The sequence below is a fragment of the Strix uralensis genome, chromosome 3 (assembly GCF_047716275.1).
Source record: "Strix uralensis isolate ZFMK-TIS-50842 chromosome 3, bStrUra1, whole genome shotgun sequence".
Classification (NCBI taxonomy): Eukaryota; Metazoa; Chordata; class Aves; order Strigiformes; family Strigidae; genus Strix; species Strix uralensis.
Genome location: NC_133974.1, coordinates 94,475,483 through 94,495,449, shown reverse-complemented (window position 1 = coordinate 94,495,449; position 19,967 = coordinate 94,475,483). Strand labels below are relative to the sequence as shown.

The window sequence follows — 19,967 nt, the reverse complement described above, 5'->3', positions numbered from 1 at the left end:
TTGTCCAAGGGCCTCCTTGAGGACTAGGTATCCTTCTTAGAGAGACTTTTCCTTGTAGGCAGCTCCTGAGAACAGGGAGGACACCAAGAAACCAGCGGCTCAAAGCTAGTTTTGCCAGAGGCTCCCACAGTGACTTCTCTTGTCCTTGGCACTGTGTTTCCAGGAGGGAGATCCCACTCACTTACCTCTGTCTCCCCAAGGTTGTACAGTGCCAGCTGGTCTCAAGAGAGAAAGAAACAAGTTATTTCACACCTTATCTTGAGTTGTAGTGTGCATCCCAATCTGGGTACTACCAGGGAAGGGAAATGGATACACTCTCCCTATCCCATCAGGCCTTCATCCAGTTTTCTCAGCTAGCCTTAGTGCTGATGCTTCTGAATATTTCCAGTCAATAACATGCCCCTCTTTCCTCATTTCACTAAATTATATGCATATTTCATTCTTTTAACCTTTTCTTGTAAGTCAGCCACTCAGAATCTAAACATTTCATCATCTTTATTATGCATCTCTGAACTCCCTGTGATGTATCTCTCGCTTTCTGACAGCCAGGAGCTTGACAGGGGTACTTCCAGGTCTCTGTCCTTCACACAGTGCCCCCAAGGATGATGTGCCAAGAATGAGGAATTTCAGGGGATCGTGTAGGAGGGCAGTTAGGTAGGAAAATTTCTTTCCCTGTCCCTTCCCTTGACTTCTCGCTGCAGCCTCTCAGAAGGGCGTACCCAGGTAGGAATGCAGCATCCCAAGAGCAGACAATGGACCTATAAGTAAGGATTATTATTGCCTCTCTGCTCTCAGGTGTAATATGTCTGTTTATGGAGACCAGAAACACTGATGAGCAACAGCGTGACTAGAGTTGTGATTGATTTTTTTGGTTCGCCAGCTGAATTGGAAAAAAAAAAAAAAGATAAAAAGTGTTTCAGGTCAACCCTGAGTGAATGTTTAAAAATGTTTTTTCACTAAAAAAAAAGGAAAAAAAGTCAACTGAGGACATTACTAAAAGATGCTGCAGGAAGACAAACTGACATGGTTTCATTTGTGGAGGAGGGTAGGGGGCTGTGACACTGTTTTCAAAGTGAGAACTGCAAATGTTTTGAGATTTGTTAGCTTTGGTTTAATGGCAGATGAAACCTTTCAGGAATTGCTTTGTTTGAAAGAACTTGAAGTTGGTGTTGATTCACAGGGTCTTTGTGTCCCTCTGAAAACGTGGGGCTGGGATGATAGAGGCAGTGTGGTACAGGCAATGCCGCCAAGGGCTAGCAAAGAATGGCTGCTCTCTCCAAGGCTGCTACCAGGGCAAGTGGCAACTGAGAACACAGGTCATATATCTGCAGGTGATGGCCAGGGCCAGGGCAGGCAGAGGGCTGTAATCTGCATAGCATATGTCAGGTGTTAGTGGTGAATGAGAAGAGGCAAACACGTGTCCTGGGCTCCCCAGTTCAAGTGGGATGTAGAGAAACTGGTGTGGGTCCAATGGAGGGGCATCAGGATTATCAAGAGCCAGGAGCAGAAATCCTGGGAAGAGAGGTTGAGGGAGATCTACTTGCTCAGTCTGGCAAAGAGGAGACTGCTATCAGCCCTTGGCCCCCAAATGTCTGAAAGGCAATTTCAAAGATAATAGAGCCAAAATCTTATCAGTAGTATTAGACAATATAACAGGGAACAGCAGCCACAGTTGGTAGCACTGGATGTTCATATTGGACATTAGGAAAAATTTATTTTCTCAAGGTATTTCAAGACTTGGCCAGGCAAAGCCATGCTGCCCTCATGTAGAGCTAGAGACAGCTTCAAGCAGAAGGTTGGATGGGATGCTTCTGGAGGTCCCTTGCAGCAAGCATTTTTGTCACCCCCTTCTTGTGCCATCCCAGCCATGCTACAGACTGCTTCTTCCTTGTCCTGTCCTTTCTGTCTTCATCTGGGTCTGTGTCCTCCCTTGGATAGCCCAGATGGATGAAACACTGATAGTGGCACTTGTCCATCAACCCAGGAGAGAGCTGGCTCCTTCTGGAGGTTGCTGCTGGGGCTCTGCAGGCTGTCCCTGGGCCAGCTGGGGCATAGAGCTGTGGCTCGAGGCTGAGTCCCAGAGCTACACTGGGGACCAGCCCAGCAGGCAGGGTTGCCTGCCTGCCCCCACGTGCCAGCTCCCGGTTTCTCTAATCTTACAGGCTCCTTGAACCTGCTTGTTCGCGTGCGGAACAAGCGAGCCATTGACACCCAGGTCTGGTCGCTCAGTGGGAACCGGGGGAACATGTGGCAGCAAGCACACGTGCCCATCAACCCGCCCGGGCCCTTCCAGGTAAGTCAGTTCCACAACCAAGGAGCCACCTGCTACCTGTCCTGCCCATGTGCCATGGGCTGTAGAAGACTTCCCAGCAGACATCTACCTCCGTGGCACAGGGGCTGGTCAGGCACAGGGAGGGCTCTGGGACCTCTTCACCCTCAGAGTCACTGGGGCAAGGCAAGAGCTTGGTGGATGCACAGAAATCAAATCCGCTTCCAATGTTGTTATGTGCAAGCATCAGTTGGGCACTATAAATTTTCTGATTATTGCTGGTCTGGAAACTGCTTGTTGAAGAGTTCTTTCTGGTACCAGGTCTTCATGACAGGTCTCTTGATGTTGAGCAGCTGGGGGATGCTGGCCTGTTCGTGTAAAGTGACTTTGAGTGCTAGAGGTTTCTTCTAGCATGTGCTGCAAGAGCCCACCCCCACTGTCCCCCTGGTTTAGGACTGTAGGACAGCTTGTGAGTATGAACTGGGCACTCTGTATCTGCTCATCAAGTCATTTATGTGTACCCAAGAAGTGGGCTGCTTTGTTACTGGATGTTTTATTGCTGATGGTTTTGCCCAACATGCTACTTTGCTGTTGTAGGGTTGTTTGTGAGAGCTGGGTCTATGCAGGCTGGTAAGTTGTGGCACTGTGGCAAAATTCCCAGTGTGCTTTTGGGTACTTTAGAATAATAAATAAGAATTTAGTTACTTTTGTGAGCACTGTTCAGTATTGGTTGATTTGTTAGTGCAGCACACTTGATAAAGCAGAGCTCTACATGCTCATTTATTGCTCTACAGACGCTCAGCACACAGGGGTTGGTCCCGTAAGCAGTGGGTCCGGCTCCAGATCCTATGAATACTGGAGAAACAGGAAGGAACCATTCACTCGGGGACCTGCTAAGATCTGGTCTGTGCCCTGCTCACCTCTGCAGAGCCCCGCCACGCGGGAAGGGTCCTTCACAACTGCAGCCTCACGCTGGGCTCTGTCCCATGCTCTGCTTGTAGATCATCTTCGAAGGTGTCCGGGGCACGAGCTACGAGGGGGACATTGCCATCGATGATGTCACTCTGAAAAAGGGGGACTGTCCAAGGAAGCCAATTGGACCGAATAAGGGTGAGAGTGTGCATGCCTCAGAGGAAAACGAGTCAGTGGGAGTGCATACACGAATGCATACACTAGGGATGCGCAGCTAATTTCAGAGCACATTGACATGTTGGTGGGACTCTACAAGATGGTTGACTCCATCAGCAGAAGTCAGCAGAGGGGCTGTCAAATTTGTCTTACTTATTTTTGAAGGAAAAAAAACTTGAGGAAGCGTTACTTTCAGCAATTTAGTTAGCTCCAAAAGTGAAGAGGGAAACAAAACATCAAAAAAGTTAGAACACCCTAAAAATATCAACATTTCAGGTGCAGTTAAAGGTCAGTTTCAACCTAGGATGGCCAAGCTGTAACCAAAACACAAGCAGAACTTTTTGTTTGACTCAAGTTGAATCTTCTGGGGAAGAAAGGAGAGTTGGATTGCAAAAGTAACTAAGATTCAACCTTTTCTCCTGAGTTGGAAAAGAAGTAATTTTGGGAAGCCTTGACAATGTCCAGGGAAGGCTAGAAAGGTCTTCTAATAGATCTTGGGAGGTGCTTCGTGGTTCGCGGTGGGAGGAGAGGTTAAGACACTGATGTGCACTGATTTGTTTGATGAGGTCAAGATCCATCCCATCACTAATTCTTTTTCTCTCTTTCTTGGCTGGCAGCGGTTGCTCTTCCAGGAAGCGGTGTCCCGACCCTGCATAGCCCTTGTCTTTGTGGCCCATTGACTTTCTTCCTTTACGTGCTGCTCAGATGATGGCAAGTGAGCGCTCCTGTCTTCGGACCGAGACATTCCTGCTCCTTTCCTACTCAGCCACCTCTGCTCCTCTTCCTCCCCTCCTCACTGGCACACCAAAGTGTCCATATGTTACCAAAGACTGACAGGCATGACCACACAAAGGGATCTGGTTCAGAACTGGAGCACTCCTTGAGAAAGTCATAATGTCTAGAACAAAATTAAAAAATAAAGACAAAATTTTTTTAAAGCACGTGCACGAGAGAGAGTGAGAGAGAGAGAGGAAGGAAGGAAACAAACCGAAACACACAGAAAAGAAAGAATAAAAGACAAACAAACAGGAATGAAGAAATGAGAAGAGCAAATGAAGGAGGAAAAAAACCACCCTCATGTTTCCTTGGGAATGTCAGACAGGACTTCCTCAGGGAAGTGGGAACTTGTTTTAAACAAACAAAAATATATTAAAGCACAAATTTCTACCAGAACAGTTACCTTCTTTACTGCAGACCCCACAGCTTAGTGGATGATATACCGCAGTACTCCCCTTGTCTCCCCATGCTTCCCCACTGGCTGGGGCTGTCCCACTCTGGCTGCAGCTCCCTGCAGTAACGCCAGCCTCGAGCGTGGGGTAGCAGCTGCCCTGCGTGCCAGTGGCTGGAGCATCTTCCCTCGCACCGCATGTGCTTCAGTGTCTCCATCCATCCACATCTTCCAGGCTCTCATGTATTTAATTGCCCCCTGCGTGGTTTGCTTTGGCCTTTCCCCACCGCTCTGGGCTTCTCACCCGCCAGCCTGAAGAAGATGGAGCAGGAATGGACCCATCACATGGACCACACTGAGTGGTGGAGAAGTCCCGGCTGGATCCGGCTGCAGTGTTGGGCTCTGAGCACCTCTTTCTCTCTCTCAGCCCTCTTGCTGGGTAAAGAAACTATGAGAGCAGGTCTGAGCTGCAGAGAGAAAGGTGTCTCTGTGGGGCTGAGAGATGGGACAGGCTGGGGTGGGAAGGGAGGAGCAGTTGGACATTGGCTTCCCCCTGTGAATGCTGGGATGACTGTCGCCTCAGCCCTAAGCCCAGGATTGCTTCTCTGCCTCTCTTTTGTTACCTGTTAATTTTGGTCTTTTATTCCATTGCTTAACTTCCCCCACCTCAAGCTTTTTGGGTTATGGGAAGAGTTAGGCATTTAAACCTTCTTGAGCCAGACAGTGGGTCCTGTGCCCATGACCCAGCCCCTGGGCCAGCAGTTCAGGCAGCTGCGATACTGCTCTCTCACCTTCTGAGGCCTTTTAGCACGCACTGTGCGTTAGCTGCGGAGTGGACCAAGTGTGGCAACAGGATCGCTGCTCAGGGGAGAGAGGGCTGAATTCTGTCAGCATGTGCAGTCCTGCAGGCACTCAGCTTCCACTGCCAAAGCAGTGGGCAGAGGAGCTGAAAGGTGGAACAGGCAGGAACATGCCCCAGGAAGGATGGAGGCAGGAAGCTTGACCCAAAAGAGGGGCTTGTGCTGAACTGTGGCCCCTTTTGCCACTGGGGAACAGGGATGGGGGAAATTCACCTTGTTCCTGCTGGCATCATGAAAGGGTAAAGCTGGTGTCTCTCTCTGCTGCAGACCTGCAGCAGGTCTGGCCTGACTTCCTCAGGGTGGAGGCATGTACTGCTCCAGATGAACCTCCAGGAGAAGGGTCTGCCCTGCACCAAACAAGTGGGAACTGTGATAGCCTTGTTGCAACTGGAAGCAGCTCTGGGCATGGCTTATCTCCCTGCACAGGGCAGAGCTAGCCCCACAAGACTGTGAACTGGGGTTTACTAGCCCATGATCTGGCAGTTCAGTTAAGTAGGACTCTTCCCTCTAAGGGACACCCCATCCAAACTCCATATCTGGGGCACCACAGATGTGTGATGAGCTAGGTCTCTCACCACATCCCCCAGTACCCACGGCTCCTTACCCATTTCTGGTGAATAGATCAGCTTCTCTGAGACAACTGTGTTTGTCTAAAATCACTTGAATGTATTAGCTGCCTCCTGCATTGCTCAGCTTCCAGCAACAGCTGGTGCCTCATTTCCTCCACTGATGGAGGGGGAGAGTCCTTAACTCCCAAGAGATCCAGTTTGAAGTCTTGAAACCCATCGCTCTATAGCTTTTGGAAAGGCATTCATCTGTAGTAATGCTCCCCAGCCACCATCAGAGAGAGAAAGGACATCAGCTCTGAGGGACAAGGGGAGCTCCTTCACAGGAGGCCTCGCAAGACAGTGAGAGGGGATCATGCAGGTCTCCCTTGCTCCTGTTGCTTTTCTCCACTTCCAAGAATGAGGACTATGTCTTTTCTGTCTCCATCCCTCTCTCCAGAGCCCAGACCTCGATCACACTGCATATTTGCCCTGGAGACCTGTGGCTGTCTCCCAGGGGCAGGCAGTGCTGTGGGATGCTGTGGGATGCTGTGGGTGCCAACAGCGATTCTGCTTCTTGGTGTCTGTTGCCATTTTCATGGGCAGCTAGTGCCACCATCATCTTTTAGCTGAGTTCTTTTAGTCCTACACTGTTCCTTTCCTCCATGCTTGTTGGAAGCCAGAAGTCATCACCCCACTCCTGATAAAAGTCCACTTTCACTCCTAGGAGAGAGACAGTGTTTTCCAGGGGCCCTTGGGTGCTTCGTGATGGCTCCTGATCTGTCAGTGGCAAAACATTTATGTTATGTTGCTGGTTCAAGGGGGCTTCTGCTGGGCAGAAGGTGGAGAGAGGAGCATTTTCCCATCAGTAAGAGATAGCCCAGCACAACCATCTCACCTTCTAGGCTCTGAGGCAGAGACCCTTGTGGCCTTGCTTCTACTGGCTATTTAGCCAGGGTTGCACAAGCATGTTTTGCTGATGTTTAGTGGGCAGCAGAGGTGCTGCGGGACTGGGGAGGTGCAGCCTGAAGGTTCAGGATCACGGACAAAGTGTTACCTGTGAGACAAGTGTCAGCAAAGGAGCACCTGCATGGAGGGTGTCCATGCCCTGCTGCCAGCTCCCGCGAGGAAGGATGTAAGTGCCTCACCAAGCTGACCCACAGCACAGGGGGTAAGGAGCCCGTTGGTGGCAGTGGGTCCAGGGCAGAGCAAGCAAATCACCCCAGCCAGAGGTGAAGCCTTCTCCTGCTGTCAGGCATGGACCCATCAGCTTCAGTAAAAGTCTCAGGGAGCCCCTTCCCACTTCGACCTCTGCTCCTTTATCTCTGGCTAGAAAGCCGCTAGTGGTGAGTTCGGGGGAAAGTCATTAACCCAAGTGCCTCAGCTTGTCAGAAGTACTGAGGACTTCATTTCCCTGGCAGATGCACTGAGAAAGTGTAGCAGAGGAAAGAGGCACTTCAGCAGCAAGGATGAGAAGCTGTGCAATGATGGGGTCGGAGTGGAGGCAGTGTCCCTCCTCTCTGAGGGCAGTGGTATTTTTGGTTTACTAATGCCCCCCATGCTTAAGGGGGCAATTCTCCTTGTGGTGGTGCTGCATCCCAGCTGAGGTATAAAGCCATGCTCCTTACCCCTTGCAAGTAAAGATCCCCTCACACTTTTCACAGTGTTCTGGCTAAATTACAGTCCTTAAACTTAATTACAGACTGTCTTCTTAAATATGTGTTGCAGTCCCAACATTATGTTTCTCTTCCTGATGTTTTATGTTGCTCTGTGCCTATCGAGTAGCTGCTTTATTCCGCTCCAGAAGTGGCTGCATTTCAGTGATGGTGGAGATTATTCCTGTACATAGTATGAAAGTCCCTGCAGAAGAAAAGTGCAATATAAATTTAAGAGACTGCTTTTATTTACAAGGAGACCTCTGCTTGGTAGTGGTAGAAATACATTAGAAAGAATGCTGTGTGGGTGTTAGCCGATATATACTCGATTTCTTTTTTTTTTCCAGGGTATAAAACAGAAAATATGTGAGTGTGCAGGCTCCTGGGTATAAGTTGTAGATATTAGAAGTAGTGAATGCTACTGTGTAGTTACAAGTGGGGCTTACAAAGAAACTTTCATTTGAAACCTCTTTTTATAGTTGTGCATTGTATTCTGAAAAATATACTTTTTTAATTATAATTTTCCACAGTTCAGTGCAAGTCCCACTAACAGGTCATCAACAGGACTTTAATCCATGGCTTTTAACAATATGAACATCAATTCCTACCGCTTGCTCTGAAAAGCAGCTCCTGGCTGGTAATAGACTATTTTCCTTCCACATAGATCAGCCACTAGAAAGCGGTGGAGCTAATATGTTTCATTTGATGTGGAGTTAAGTAATTTGGAACGCCTGAGCACAACTCTTCCCAGCCGCATGGGAGTGAAAAAGCGTTTCATCTATATGAAAAACTTTGCATAGTGAACAAACGGTTCAGAAACTCCTAAAGTGAAGTGTTGTGATTGGCATGCATGCAGAGCAGCCCCAGCAGAGCTGCACAACGTGCTGCCTGAAGAGCAGCTGTAGCAGCAGCGATATGGAGCCTTTCTTCTGGGAAGTAATTTTCTTCTGGAAGGAAATAGGGTGGCAATCAGGGAAAAAATAGGGGGGTTCAGATGCTTAGGCTGGTAAATTTGTTGCAAAAATAATTTATGGATGTATGAATGAGTGTAGTAAACATGATACAAATTGTATTTTATTCCCTATTGCTATTCAAAGTACAGAAATTTAATTTCTTCCTATACGAAATCCTATGGGTGCAATAGTCCAGAATGACACGAAAATGCTATAGTACCAAAAGGAGAGCAGGGTTTGGATTCCTCCTCCTTAGCCCGTCCCTATCGCTCTGTGCCAGGAAAAGCATCCTGCTTTTGGGTTGGTGCCCTGTGCTTCTCAGCCTGGGAGGGACAGTCGCTGGGAGCAGCAAGCAGTGGTGGTGGGAGAAGCATCCCTCCATTGCACCATCGCTGCTTTCAGCCTTGTCTCCAGCGTGAAGCAATCCCTGTGCAAGGTGCTGGCAGGAGCAAGCCCTGCTCCCCCCTAGCTCCCAGCGAGGTTGGGGCAGGGAGTTTTACCTCTGGGAATAGTCAGGGGGTCTTTCACTCTGCCCTGACAGATCCCACCTGCCCCAGGCAGTGACAGACAAAGGAACCAGGTGGAGTAAATGGTGTCACCTTACCCCACGCAAACAGACAAACTTTTGCCTTAAAGCAGAAAGCTCAGGGAGTTGCTGCTTCAGGGTGTTGCTGTTTCAGTCCCCCTCGCCTGTCAGAGCCATGAAGATATCCATCTTTCCCTGGAAATGCTGCAGCACTCCTTTGCCTCCTGGGTGCCTTTGGACGGCCTAGCAACATCATGGAGGTACACATCACTGTGGGCTCTGTGCTTTAAGCTGGGTGCGGTGGGACACTATACCACAGCACCAAGCAATGCCCAGCTCTTGCACCCAGGGAGTAGGACCCTGCTTTTCACTGAGGACAAGAAGTTGCATTGTGAGTCTCTCCTGTGCAAAAGAGAGGCCTTCTCACACCCCTGGCTTTGCCACAGACCAGTTTTGGTCCCTCGCTCTTTCCCCATTAAACCGCCCTGACATCTTGTCTTTTCCAGGCTGCCCTCAATGCAGGTGCACGCCTGTTTGTAGAGGCAACAAATGTACAGCAGCAGGACCCTGTGTAGCCTTCAGGAGAAGGCAGGTGTTGCTACCATTTCTATTTGCTTTGGCCCCACTGATAACTGCTCATCCCATTCAGCCTGGGAAGACATTTAATGCATACAAAAGGCATTTGCAGAAAAACAAGTGCTGGAGAGCTCTGGAAACTGCATTTTAACAGGACCCAATTTACACTCTGTGGTAATAACTGGCAGTTGGTGGTTTCCAGCAGGGAGCTGAATGGCCCTGGCATCCCAAATGATAGCTGTGGTATATATGTGTTTTTCAGTACTCCCCTTGGGAGTAAGACACATGCCGGTTTGGCTCACGGTCTGCCACCACCTAGCCCACCACAGGGGGATGCTGGGGTCTTCTGATAGCTACATACAGCCTGGTATGGTCACATCAAACCAGAGACAGCCACTTGTGCCCTGGAGGCCTTGAACATCGCAAGAACTACAGGACAGCCCAGGGCACCTTCACCCAACCTGCCTTTCCAGAGAGGGAGGGAATGCAGCTTGCAGGAAACTGTAGTCTCCAGGACACCTCTTGCCCAATGGAAGAGCAGTGCCATCCCACTCCATTTGGGCAGAGTGAGGTGTGTGCCTGACATCTAGACCCTGGGTTGGGTATAGGGTGCATGCTCAGTTGCTTTGCCATTAAGCGTCCTTCCTCAAAAGGAGGGAGAGCTCCAAAGACCAACAGCAGGTTAGCAGGGCTCACAGTGTCCCTGTGCTGTGTGGCTGCAGGGGATGGGGGCTCAGTCCCACTGATAACTGCCTCTGGCACTTGTTAACACTCTGCATCACCGAGATCTGGTCTGGCACCTTCTTCATGTTGCTCTTTCCAGCCCTGGCACAGCCTGAGGGGCTGGTGGGGCTGCCTGGGTGGCAGTTGTGGAGCAGGAACACAGGAGCACCTCAGGGCATGTGTTGGCTCCATCAGGGACCTAGTGTGAGTCACATCCTGACTTCATGAGAGACAAAAGAGGGCTCACAACAGCCTCATGGGTGACTGAGAGGATAGAACAGAGCTTGTTCACGTTCTTGAAGAGGTGAGGGGAAAGATGAGCTCCATGCTACATTGCCTTTCATTTCACTGGTGGCAGGTAGCGGGCTCTGACCGGCAACTGCTCAGATGCTAGGCAATGGACACTAAAGAAGAGTCCTCAGACCAGATTTCCCGGCTGGACTTGTCCTAGTAAAATGCAGCAGTCCAGTGCCAGATCCTCAGCACATCGGTGCATGAAGAAGCCAGGCAACCCACTGTGCCTGTATGGGTGATCCCTCGGGGAAGCTGCAAAGGCGGGTAGCACTCGGGTCCCAGCACACAAGTGCTGCCTTTCCCTCTGCTGCCTTTCATGGTGAGGGTTTTCCAGCATGGGGCACAGAACAAGGGAAGGGGAGATGGAGAGATACTGTCTGCTGGCAGCTGTTGCAAAGGTAGAGCTGGGTGAATAGAAGTTTTTGTGGAGGTCTGTGGTAAACCAGGTTTGCATGGATTTGGTATGGCCTATAAACCATTTGCTCCTGTGGAAGGAGGCAAAATTTTGTGCTTCCATTAACTGTTGTCCTAAAGGGGAATTTGGCTATGAATGCTTGGCCTACAGTGGGATTTTTTACCCCCAGTGCCCTAAACTCAGCATAATACAGGGGCAGCTGGATAGCCCTCACACAGTGCTGGTGCCCTCAGCAGCGCCGGCACCCAAAGCTCACAGTGCTGCATGTGCTTTATGCTGTAATGTCCAGGTCCTTGCTTGAAGCACTGGGTACAAATGAAGGGTACCTGGCTGCTCTACAGCCCTGCGTATGTCCTGTCTACCGGCCAAGTCTGTAGGAAAATAAAAGACATGCTGCTGCTGCTAGCCAGCGGAGGTCTGCTTTGGCTGAGGGAGCTGGGCTCTGGTTCTGCCATTTAGGCAGTAAAGTGGCTTTCAGTTGCGTAAAACCCAGCTGTTATAATGGAGAGTTACTCCTAGATGTTCACAACTTGCATAACTATGGTATGCCTCAGATAATCAGCAAAGGCAGGTCCTGGGTAGGAGCTGGAACATACCAGATGTCAGCAGTCCTGCCTGGCCACTGTGGGTGAACAGTGACTCCTTTGCTCTCAGCGTTACAGCTGCTCAGGGCACAGGCTGAGCCCAAACCAGCCAAGAGCAAGTGCAGCCCCACTTCCCTGTCTGCATGGCAGCCTCTGCAGGCAGGCACCAACTGGCTTTCTTTTGGTGACTGTGATATATAATGCGGCACTGAGATGAAGCTGTCTTGCCCTGTGCCCAGGTCCAGCACTGGTAAGGTGTCTATCTTAGCAGCTTGTAAAGGGAACAGAGGCTGAAAACTGAGATGTGGATGTGTTGCAGCTGCCAGCAGTGCAGCAGGGAGGAAACAGGACTTGAAAGCCCCTTTTGGAGGTAGCAGCATCTCCATCCAGTCCCCACCTCTCCCTTCTCCTGCTGTCCACACTCCAACCCTGAGCAACCTCCAAGGTGGGGACTTTCTGTATATCTTGTTTCACTGGGCCTTGTTCTCAAGAACCAGCTATGGGTATCAATGAACATAGCAACAGCCAGGAGAGGCTGTAGCAACACAGTCAGCTCAGACAGTGCCTAAAGTGTGGTGAGAGGAGAAAATTGATTTCATTCTCTTTTTGAAATGCCACAAGGATTGACTGGGGACAGTATTTAGGTCTTTTATATAGACAGCAGCATGTACCACATAGAAGTTGAGCAATGAGGGACTTGTGAACACTGGAGGTTTCCCTGAGAAAAATCAGATGCTGATGGGGGAAGGTATTTACAGACTGGGAGCAAAGGAGCTTTCCTGTGCATTTATTTGTTGTTTCTTTTTCCTGGAGGCCCTGGTATGTAACATCCTGGGACAAGAAGACTGTCTCAGAGTTTGCTGGAGGTGGCCTTTTCCTCTCATCAAATCTTGATGTTTGTCCTTCTCTACTGCCCATCCCCAGCTTCACAGTGCATTGATGTAACTGGTGACATCAATGCCAGGTAAAGTGGCTTAGTGTCAGAGCTTTCAAATAAATGAGCTTGTCCTGTTTTCCCCGTTCTTAGGATCTTCTGGATTTACCATCTCACCCCGGAGGGCTCCACAGCATGCATTCATCTCTCAGGACATTCCCCAAAAGCTGTGGATGCTGCAGATACATGGCTCTTCTTTGTAGTTTTGGTTACAGCCCTTGCCTGGCAGCATAGAGACAATCTCTAATCTCTAGATGGGATGGAAAATTTGGTGCCAGCATGGTTTTGCTTGGGTCTTTTTTCCCAGCCAGAACCATCCTGCCTGTTTTGCAGTGCACATAGCGGAGGAAAGGCGCTGTCACCCAATATACAACTGTCTCATGGGGAAGCAACTGTGGCACCTCCTGCTTCTGGTCAGAAGTGACTGTCAGACAGTATTTCCCACACTCTTCCTCACTCCATGCCCCCACTCCATCTGTATCCTCACCAAGTGTTTCATTTCCAGCCTGGAAACACCAGCAGCAGACTTCATCCCTGGATCCCATAGAAGAGGATCACACCAAAATCCTGTCCTCAGCTTGCAAGGGGCAGGGAGAATCAGCTCAGGCCCAATGGTGAGCCATTTCAGTGGGATCCAGTGCCAGTGGGACTATGCCACCCTCATGCTTCCAGGTCACTGAGGCCAGTAGAAAGTATACTTTGACCTGACAGAAGCGTTTAGAAGCACCCCTCCAAAAGGAGCTACGCAGTGACTCTGTATTTGGGGATACTGTGGAGGAGGGGCAGGTCCTCTGGTGTCTCTTGTTTCTTTTTCCATCAGTATCCTGGGTGGGGACTCTGGGACAGACCCCCATTTTCCACCCACCTCCCTCATCGCCAACACGTTTTGACCCATCCCTGCTCCACATCTCGTAGGGTGCCATCATCGTCATCAAGCGGAGCTGGGACCCTCTCGCCACCATGATACCAAGCTGTCCACAATGTTAAAAGCACAAACACAAAGGGACTGAACTGAACCTTTTGAACAGGGTGAGATGTTTTATAAGCATTGCCTCATCCATCCTCCTGCCCCAACCCTGACGCACCCACCATGTAACCTATAGACTCTCAGCGTGGATTGTTTCATTCAAATAAAGCTGCAGTACTCAAGTGGATGAGCCTACGTGTCCCTCTGTGCTGGGTTGGGATGACGAGGTGCATCCTGCAATTTGTGCTCACAGTGGCTGGGACAGGGAAGAGCTGGTATTGCTGCCTAACACCAAGGTACCCTTGGGTCTTCCACAAACATCTGATTAGGTCCCTGGGGAAGGCTTCTCATTTGTTCTCAAACCACACCATGGCAGCTGGGCACAGGACACAGCACGGGCAGGTTTAGGGCATTTAGTGCTGTGGGAGCCTCATGAAGGGAGCACGGAGTGGGTGGCACAGAGCCCTTCCCTGATGTGCCTTTACCCAAACCTCTCCTTCCTGCCCCAGGCCTGCAGCTATTGAGGCTGCTGGCTCCTGCTGCCGCTAAGCAAAGCCGCTCCTCTTCTGTCCCTTGCTCTTGGCCTCTGTTGCAAGGAGAGGAGATAGGGCAGCAGCTCCAAAATTAGTAGGTGCAAAACAAGCCAGCAGCCATGGAATGTCAGTGTGGCACCAAGTCCCCTTATTCTGGTACTCCTCTTCACCCTGAGGTCTCCAGCATGGGTCCCCCTATTCCATGGGCCCATCAGGGAATGACAATGCCAGCCATGCAATGTCTAAGATGTTCTTGGTGTCTTCTCTGTGCCAAGAGATCTGCAGGGTTACTCAGCTAGAGCCTAAGTAAAAATTGCCTTATCCTAATACTATGGTTAGAGCAACAGTTAAGAGAACTGGATGTGAGAGCCAAACACAGTTTTGTTTTACGTGCCACAAGCTGCAACTGTTGGCTGAAGCTCCACAGATGCTAAAATATTAAAACAGCACCCAGGTACCTGCACTGACTGTGGGCCAGTGGGTCACGTAAGCTACAGTCATACCCATCTGCTGGCATTAACGATGCTGAGTCAGTGCCATCTTGAGCTGCCTGGAGAAAGTTTGGGACAGGGCTCAAAGCAATTCAAAAGGATCCTCCCAGCCAACCCAGCATTTCTGCCTCCTGTGGTGCCCTCACAGCAAGCAGTTGTGAAACCTGCTGGCAAAGCGGATGGCAGGTTCCTTCAGGGGAAAGTAATCATGACTAGTAAATGCTTCCTTTGCTCTCTCTCATATTGAAAATAACTGCTCCAGATGTGAATCTGGAGGGAGCTGGATACTGGAATTACTGTGGAGCTTCAGGTCTTAAAGATGGAAAGTACTATTAAACAGATACATATATATATCTGTATGCAACATACATATATATATGCATATATATGCATGCAAATAGCATTCATCTGTCACTTCTGCACAAGTTCAGCTCACCCTTGCCATGCACATGTTGAGACACAGAGTCCAACTCTGCCGTGACTTCTCCTCAGGGCCACCCTCCTTTAGCACACATGCCAGAACTGCTCTGAGGCTGGGCAGGGGCTGGGCAGGAAAGCAGGCTGAGGTTTGCAGGAACCGGGCACAGGCTGGGAGGTAAATGAGGCAGGGGCAGCTGCCAGAGAAGGAACATGTAAGATTGTTAAATAATCACCCAGAGGGCTGGAGTATGCTCCAGCCACTCATCTTTTGTCCTGTCACTTTGTATTTTTAATTAAACTAATTGTTAATTCCACATGTTCTAGATGTCCCAACGCTAGGATCTGCTTTGCAGAAGTACCCACATCATTCAGTGTGCTGTCAGCTATAAAATAATACATACTCTAAAAGCATGGGCTCTGGCTCTCTCAAACAGGGCACCACTATTGAAAATTACCTCTGATAACCCAGACATTACACTTTAGTTTGTTTTTATGCCTTACACCCTATCTGCACTCTTTCTCACAACCTACACACTAATATATTCCTGGACTTAATGTTCCAATTCTTCCCTGGGGGGGAGGAGGATGTGCTGACAGATTAGAAACTGGACTGAGGTCCAAGCTGTTCCTGCAAGGTTCTCTGTACTATTGATTGTACAGCTGCCACAGCTCAGCCCCTCCTGCATGCACTGCAGACAGCAATATCACCTCCAAAGGTAGAAGCAATGCTAATTTTGTTAAAGCTTGATCACTGGGAATGCCCACCAAAAAGGCCACAAGAGAGTGAGCCGGTTTTGTCTTTGGCTCTGTGATTTGATGCTGTGGAATAAATAAAGCCTGAAGCCAGACAGTGAGTGATGAAGATTGAAAGGAGTATTGACTGCATGCTCAAGTGAGTACAGCCCTTCACATGAAACCTGCAGAAACACTGGTTGTATGGTCATTAAGAGGACCGTAATGTAGATACACAGGGATGCTTCACTGCACTTCTGCAGGCTCCAGGCTGGCTGAGTGTGGAAGCACTGGCTTTGCACCATCACACACGACTTGTTGGCAAGCTCATGTTCCCGTGCAGGGCTGCCATGGTACCTGGTGCTTAGCAGAGGCTATTTCCCACTGTGTCAACACATGAACCCAACTCTCATAGAGTGTCTCCCACTCCCCGGGCAGTTAGCAGAGGAGAGGTGCTGCTCCTCCCAGATGGGGACCCAGCAGCATCTTGCAGGAAGGGGTGAAGAACAGAACTGGGTAAAGATGTGGCTGAGAAGGTGCTCCTCCAGGCACTGGGGAGGGTGGAAAGCCACAGAGCACTGAGCTGCGATGGCAGGGACCAGGTCTGGGTGAACAGCTCTGCTTGTCAAGGGAGATGATAGGAACCACTTGTGTGGTTCCCTGACAGGTATCTGGGGTTGGATATGGGGGTAAGGGATGGAGGGAGGAGGTGCCGCTCTGATCAGTGCAAGGTTGTGCCTCAGCAAAGGCAGGTTCAGGGTACCAGCAAGGCAGTAAGTGTGTGAAAGCAGAGGAGGCAACTTTGCATGCAGTAGGTGCACTGGGTGTGCTACATGCATACATGGAATTGTGCATACATGTGAGGACTATGTGAGTGGCAGATCATTTCAGCACATCCTTTGGATCCCTTTTCCCCCCATTCCTCTCTCCCCTCAAGTTCCCAAGCAGTCCTGTCTGGCCATGAGTCTATGGCAGTTTCCCAGAGAGAAAGATTATTATGAGCCAAAACTGCAGAAAATGCAACAATCTGGATTTTAAACATTCTGACCCTGTTATTTTAACAAGACCAGAGGAAAAAATAAATGGTGCTGACTGGAGAGGAAGATTTATGGCTTGTATGACAAGGCCAGGATTTATAAGCAGAACAAAGTGACCTAAAAAGCAGAGAAGATTTAGAGATCCAGGCTGTAGCTACAGCTCACCACAGCAGCATCCCACCAGTCCATGTGAGCCCCAGAGCAGAGGGCGATCGTGAGTCTGGCTGGGAAAGCCTTGTCCATGAGCTTGGTGTGCAGGGGAAGGGGAAGATGTGTTGGATTATATTATGCTTGAGTATCTGGGGATGAAGGGGGCACCTCCCTCCAGCTGCCTTTCTCCACACACACAGTCATGCTCTTCCATCATATGGTCACTTATATCCACCACACGTCCAACCCCAGGAGGGCTCTGATTGTCCCTGACTCCCTTCCCCAACTCTTTTCTATTAGCAATAGCCCTGTGCTGATGTCAGCTACAGATCTGCTTCTGGTTTTTTGCTCCCATCAGATCTCTGATGTCTGGGAAACCCTCCTCTCTCCATGGCCTGCCACCAGAACTGTCCCACTTTACATGGGGACAGCCACCTTGACTTCCTTCAGCCTCTCACAGCTGCATCTTGACCCTTTGCTGCCCTGAGGACTTTTGATGGGAGGAGACAGAGGGTGCACCCTGGTCCCCAGGGTGACCAGCTCCTCTGGCCTGCCCTCATGTCCCTTGGAGCAGGGGAGAAAAGGGGAGAGCCCACATCCGTGTGGGACAGACATGAGGGAAGAGGACCTCCAGGGGCAGGGCTGCTGCCCATGGCCAAGGCAGGGTGTGCCCTGCATCTCAGGGCTTGCTGCCCTGTCTCCCCATGCTACACCAGGAGCTCGGGGTGCTGGACCCCTCCACACCAGCATAAGGCAAAATCACTCCCTGCTCCTGCACCTCGGGTTTGTCATGGAGACAGTACTCCTCCCTGTCACAGAGAGGGAATTAGCTAATGACTTCACATTGCCTTGAGGAGAGACGTGCTAGCCCAGCACCTGATACCTTGCAGCTGGTGCCTGTGGAGGGATGCTGGGCAGGATTGGAGGTTTTGGCAGCTGGATCTCAGAGTTGCCCTGTCCATCCCTGTTCCCTGAGGGAGCACGCTGCCAGAGAGGGCCATCACTCCCCGGGGTGACAGAGATGGATCAGTCCTCACCTGCTAACCAGGCCGGTGTGTGTGCACAGAGCAGAAGCCCACTGAGGCAGGTGCTGACATTTCCCAGGGAGCAGGGTGCTGCATCTCACATGGCTGCCAGTCATATTTATGTTATGGCTGCATCTTGCCGGAGAGGCAGCAGGTTGGGGAGGGAGCCCTTCATGAAGGCAGCAGGTATAAGGGTCCTGGCTGTCCTGGCCAGCACAGAGATGCCCCCAGCAAACCCATGACAGACCCCTACAAAAAGCTCTCAGATGGACACTGCCATGCAGCGTCTTCTGGGGCAGAGCAAGCCAGACAGGCAAGAGGATGCAGTGGTGGTGAGGGTGTATGGGATAGTACTGTGCATAAATGCAGCTGTAGGATTGTTGTGCAGATGGTACTGAATCTGTCCTGGAGGAAACTGTGGAAGTTTTCTATTCTCCTGGGTTTATTTGCAGCAAACTATGGGGCTGCCAGCACCTCTGATGGGAGGGGAGCCTACAGCCCCCCAGAGCATCTCTTTTCCTTCCTCAGTGGCAGCCCCTCCACCCATAACCCTGCAGGGTGCAGGGCTGCAAGTCAAGTTTGGCAGAAGACCATAAACCAGATCAAGGTATCACCTCCTGCCTGCATGAGGATCAGAAAACTCTTCTCACTGCTGAGGAGGAGGGTGTCCCACCCCATGCCTAATGGCTGAGCTGCAGCTTGTGGCCAGGCTCCTGCCCTGTGTCAGCCTGGGTGTCAGCTCATCATCCCAAAATGCCAGGGCCTGTTCTCACGGGCCGCCCTGGCTGCACTCAGCTTCATCTGCCTCTGCAAAGAGCTGGACTGTGGAAGGAAATCTCTGGGGTGTCCTTTTTCCAACAGGTTTACACTCACGAGACTCAACCACTCTTAACCCTCTGTCCTGAACAGGTTTTTCAGCATGCCTGAGCCCTGCACCCTGTGTCTCAAGCTCACTGTATGTCTTGTGCAGCTCCACCTGTGCCTGATGCTCTGAGACAGAGCCAAAAACAAAGACAGAGCCAAGCCAGAGCCAGGCAGCTGTCTTGAGCCCGACAGCGGCTCTCCCTGAGCAAAATGCAGTAGCCAGCTGCTCTGGCTGCACAGTCTGAATGACTGTTTACTTCTCCATGCCCCGGATAGTTCGGGGAGACCCCAGCATCTAACCAGAAAGCGCTGAAGGCTCATAAGGAAATGCAGGAGGCTTGGACAGCCACAAATGGACAAGGCTCTGCCTGTCATACTCTCCAGATATTCAGGCATCGCATCTACACAGATATACTAGAGCTGACACAAACTGCAGGGCTTGGGCACTGGAGCAGTCTAGACAGCAGAGAAGCCAACAGCGCCGTGTGGTCTGCCCAAAGTTAAGGGCTGCAGCTCATCTGGCTTTGCACAGCCTCACTCCCAGATACCTCAAACAGCTTCGTCTTCCACTGCAGGCAGCTATACAGATTGATGTCCTCACTCACCAAAACTACCTCCTGCATTTGGCAGTGAAAACATTGACATCCCCAGTCCTGGCCATTCCCTGCCCCAAACATGGGTTCTCCCCTGGTATTTCAGTGCCTCACACCAGCCCTGTCCCTGCCTCCAGCTCTTACCCTGCACTCCTTGCCTATGCTGTTTCACTCCCACTCCCCAGCCCTCACCCTTGATCAGGAGCAACTTAGAATTCATACCTGGGTCTTCAGGAAATCAGGGAGCCTGAAATCATTTGGTCCCTTCTTCTGAGAAAACTGACAGCACTGCCATAAAAATGAAAAATTCTTAAAATAATATGCAATGTGGAGAAGCTGTGTGCCTCCAATGCCCATCACCTCTCCCACCCGGCATTCCTGGCTGCACACACCCGCCTCATCAGCCTTCCCCATGACTGTCTCCATGATTTATGGTTTTAATAACTGAGCCTGAATCCTGCCCCACCCCCCCACGGGGCTCATAACCAGCCACCATTCAAACTCCTTGCGTGGCATATTCTGGTG

At 50.4% G+C, this 19,967-nt stretch overlaps 1 protein-coding gene across 2 annotated transcripts in view; it reads left to right on the top strand.

The window, feature by feature from the left end:
- MDGA1 (MAM domain containing glycosylphosphatidylinositol anchor 1) overlaps positions 1–7,666 on the top strand; it is a 155,031-nt gene extending 147,365 nt beyond the window's left edge. The window contains exons 15-17 of one of the 2 annotated variants that reach the window (XR_012628244.1): positions 2,163–2,293; positions 3,198–3,379; positions 4,015–7,666. Coding sequence is in view for 1 of the 2 variants with exons in the window: in XM_074863471.1 (XP_074719572.1) it covers positions 2,163–2,293; positions 3,271–3,379; positions 4,015–4,106 (332 nt within the window). In the remaining variant the exon portion in view is untranslated. The remainder of the gene's footprint in view (positions 1–2,162; positions 2,294–3,197; positions 3,380–4,014) is intronic. The other variant, XM_074863471.1, reaches the window with a different exon arrangement.
- Positions 7,667–19,967: the final 12,301 nt, after the last annotated feature.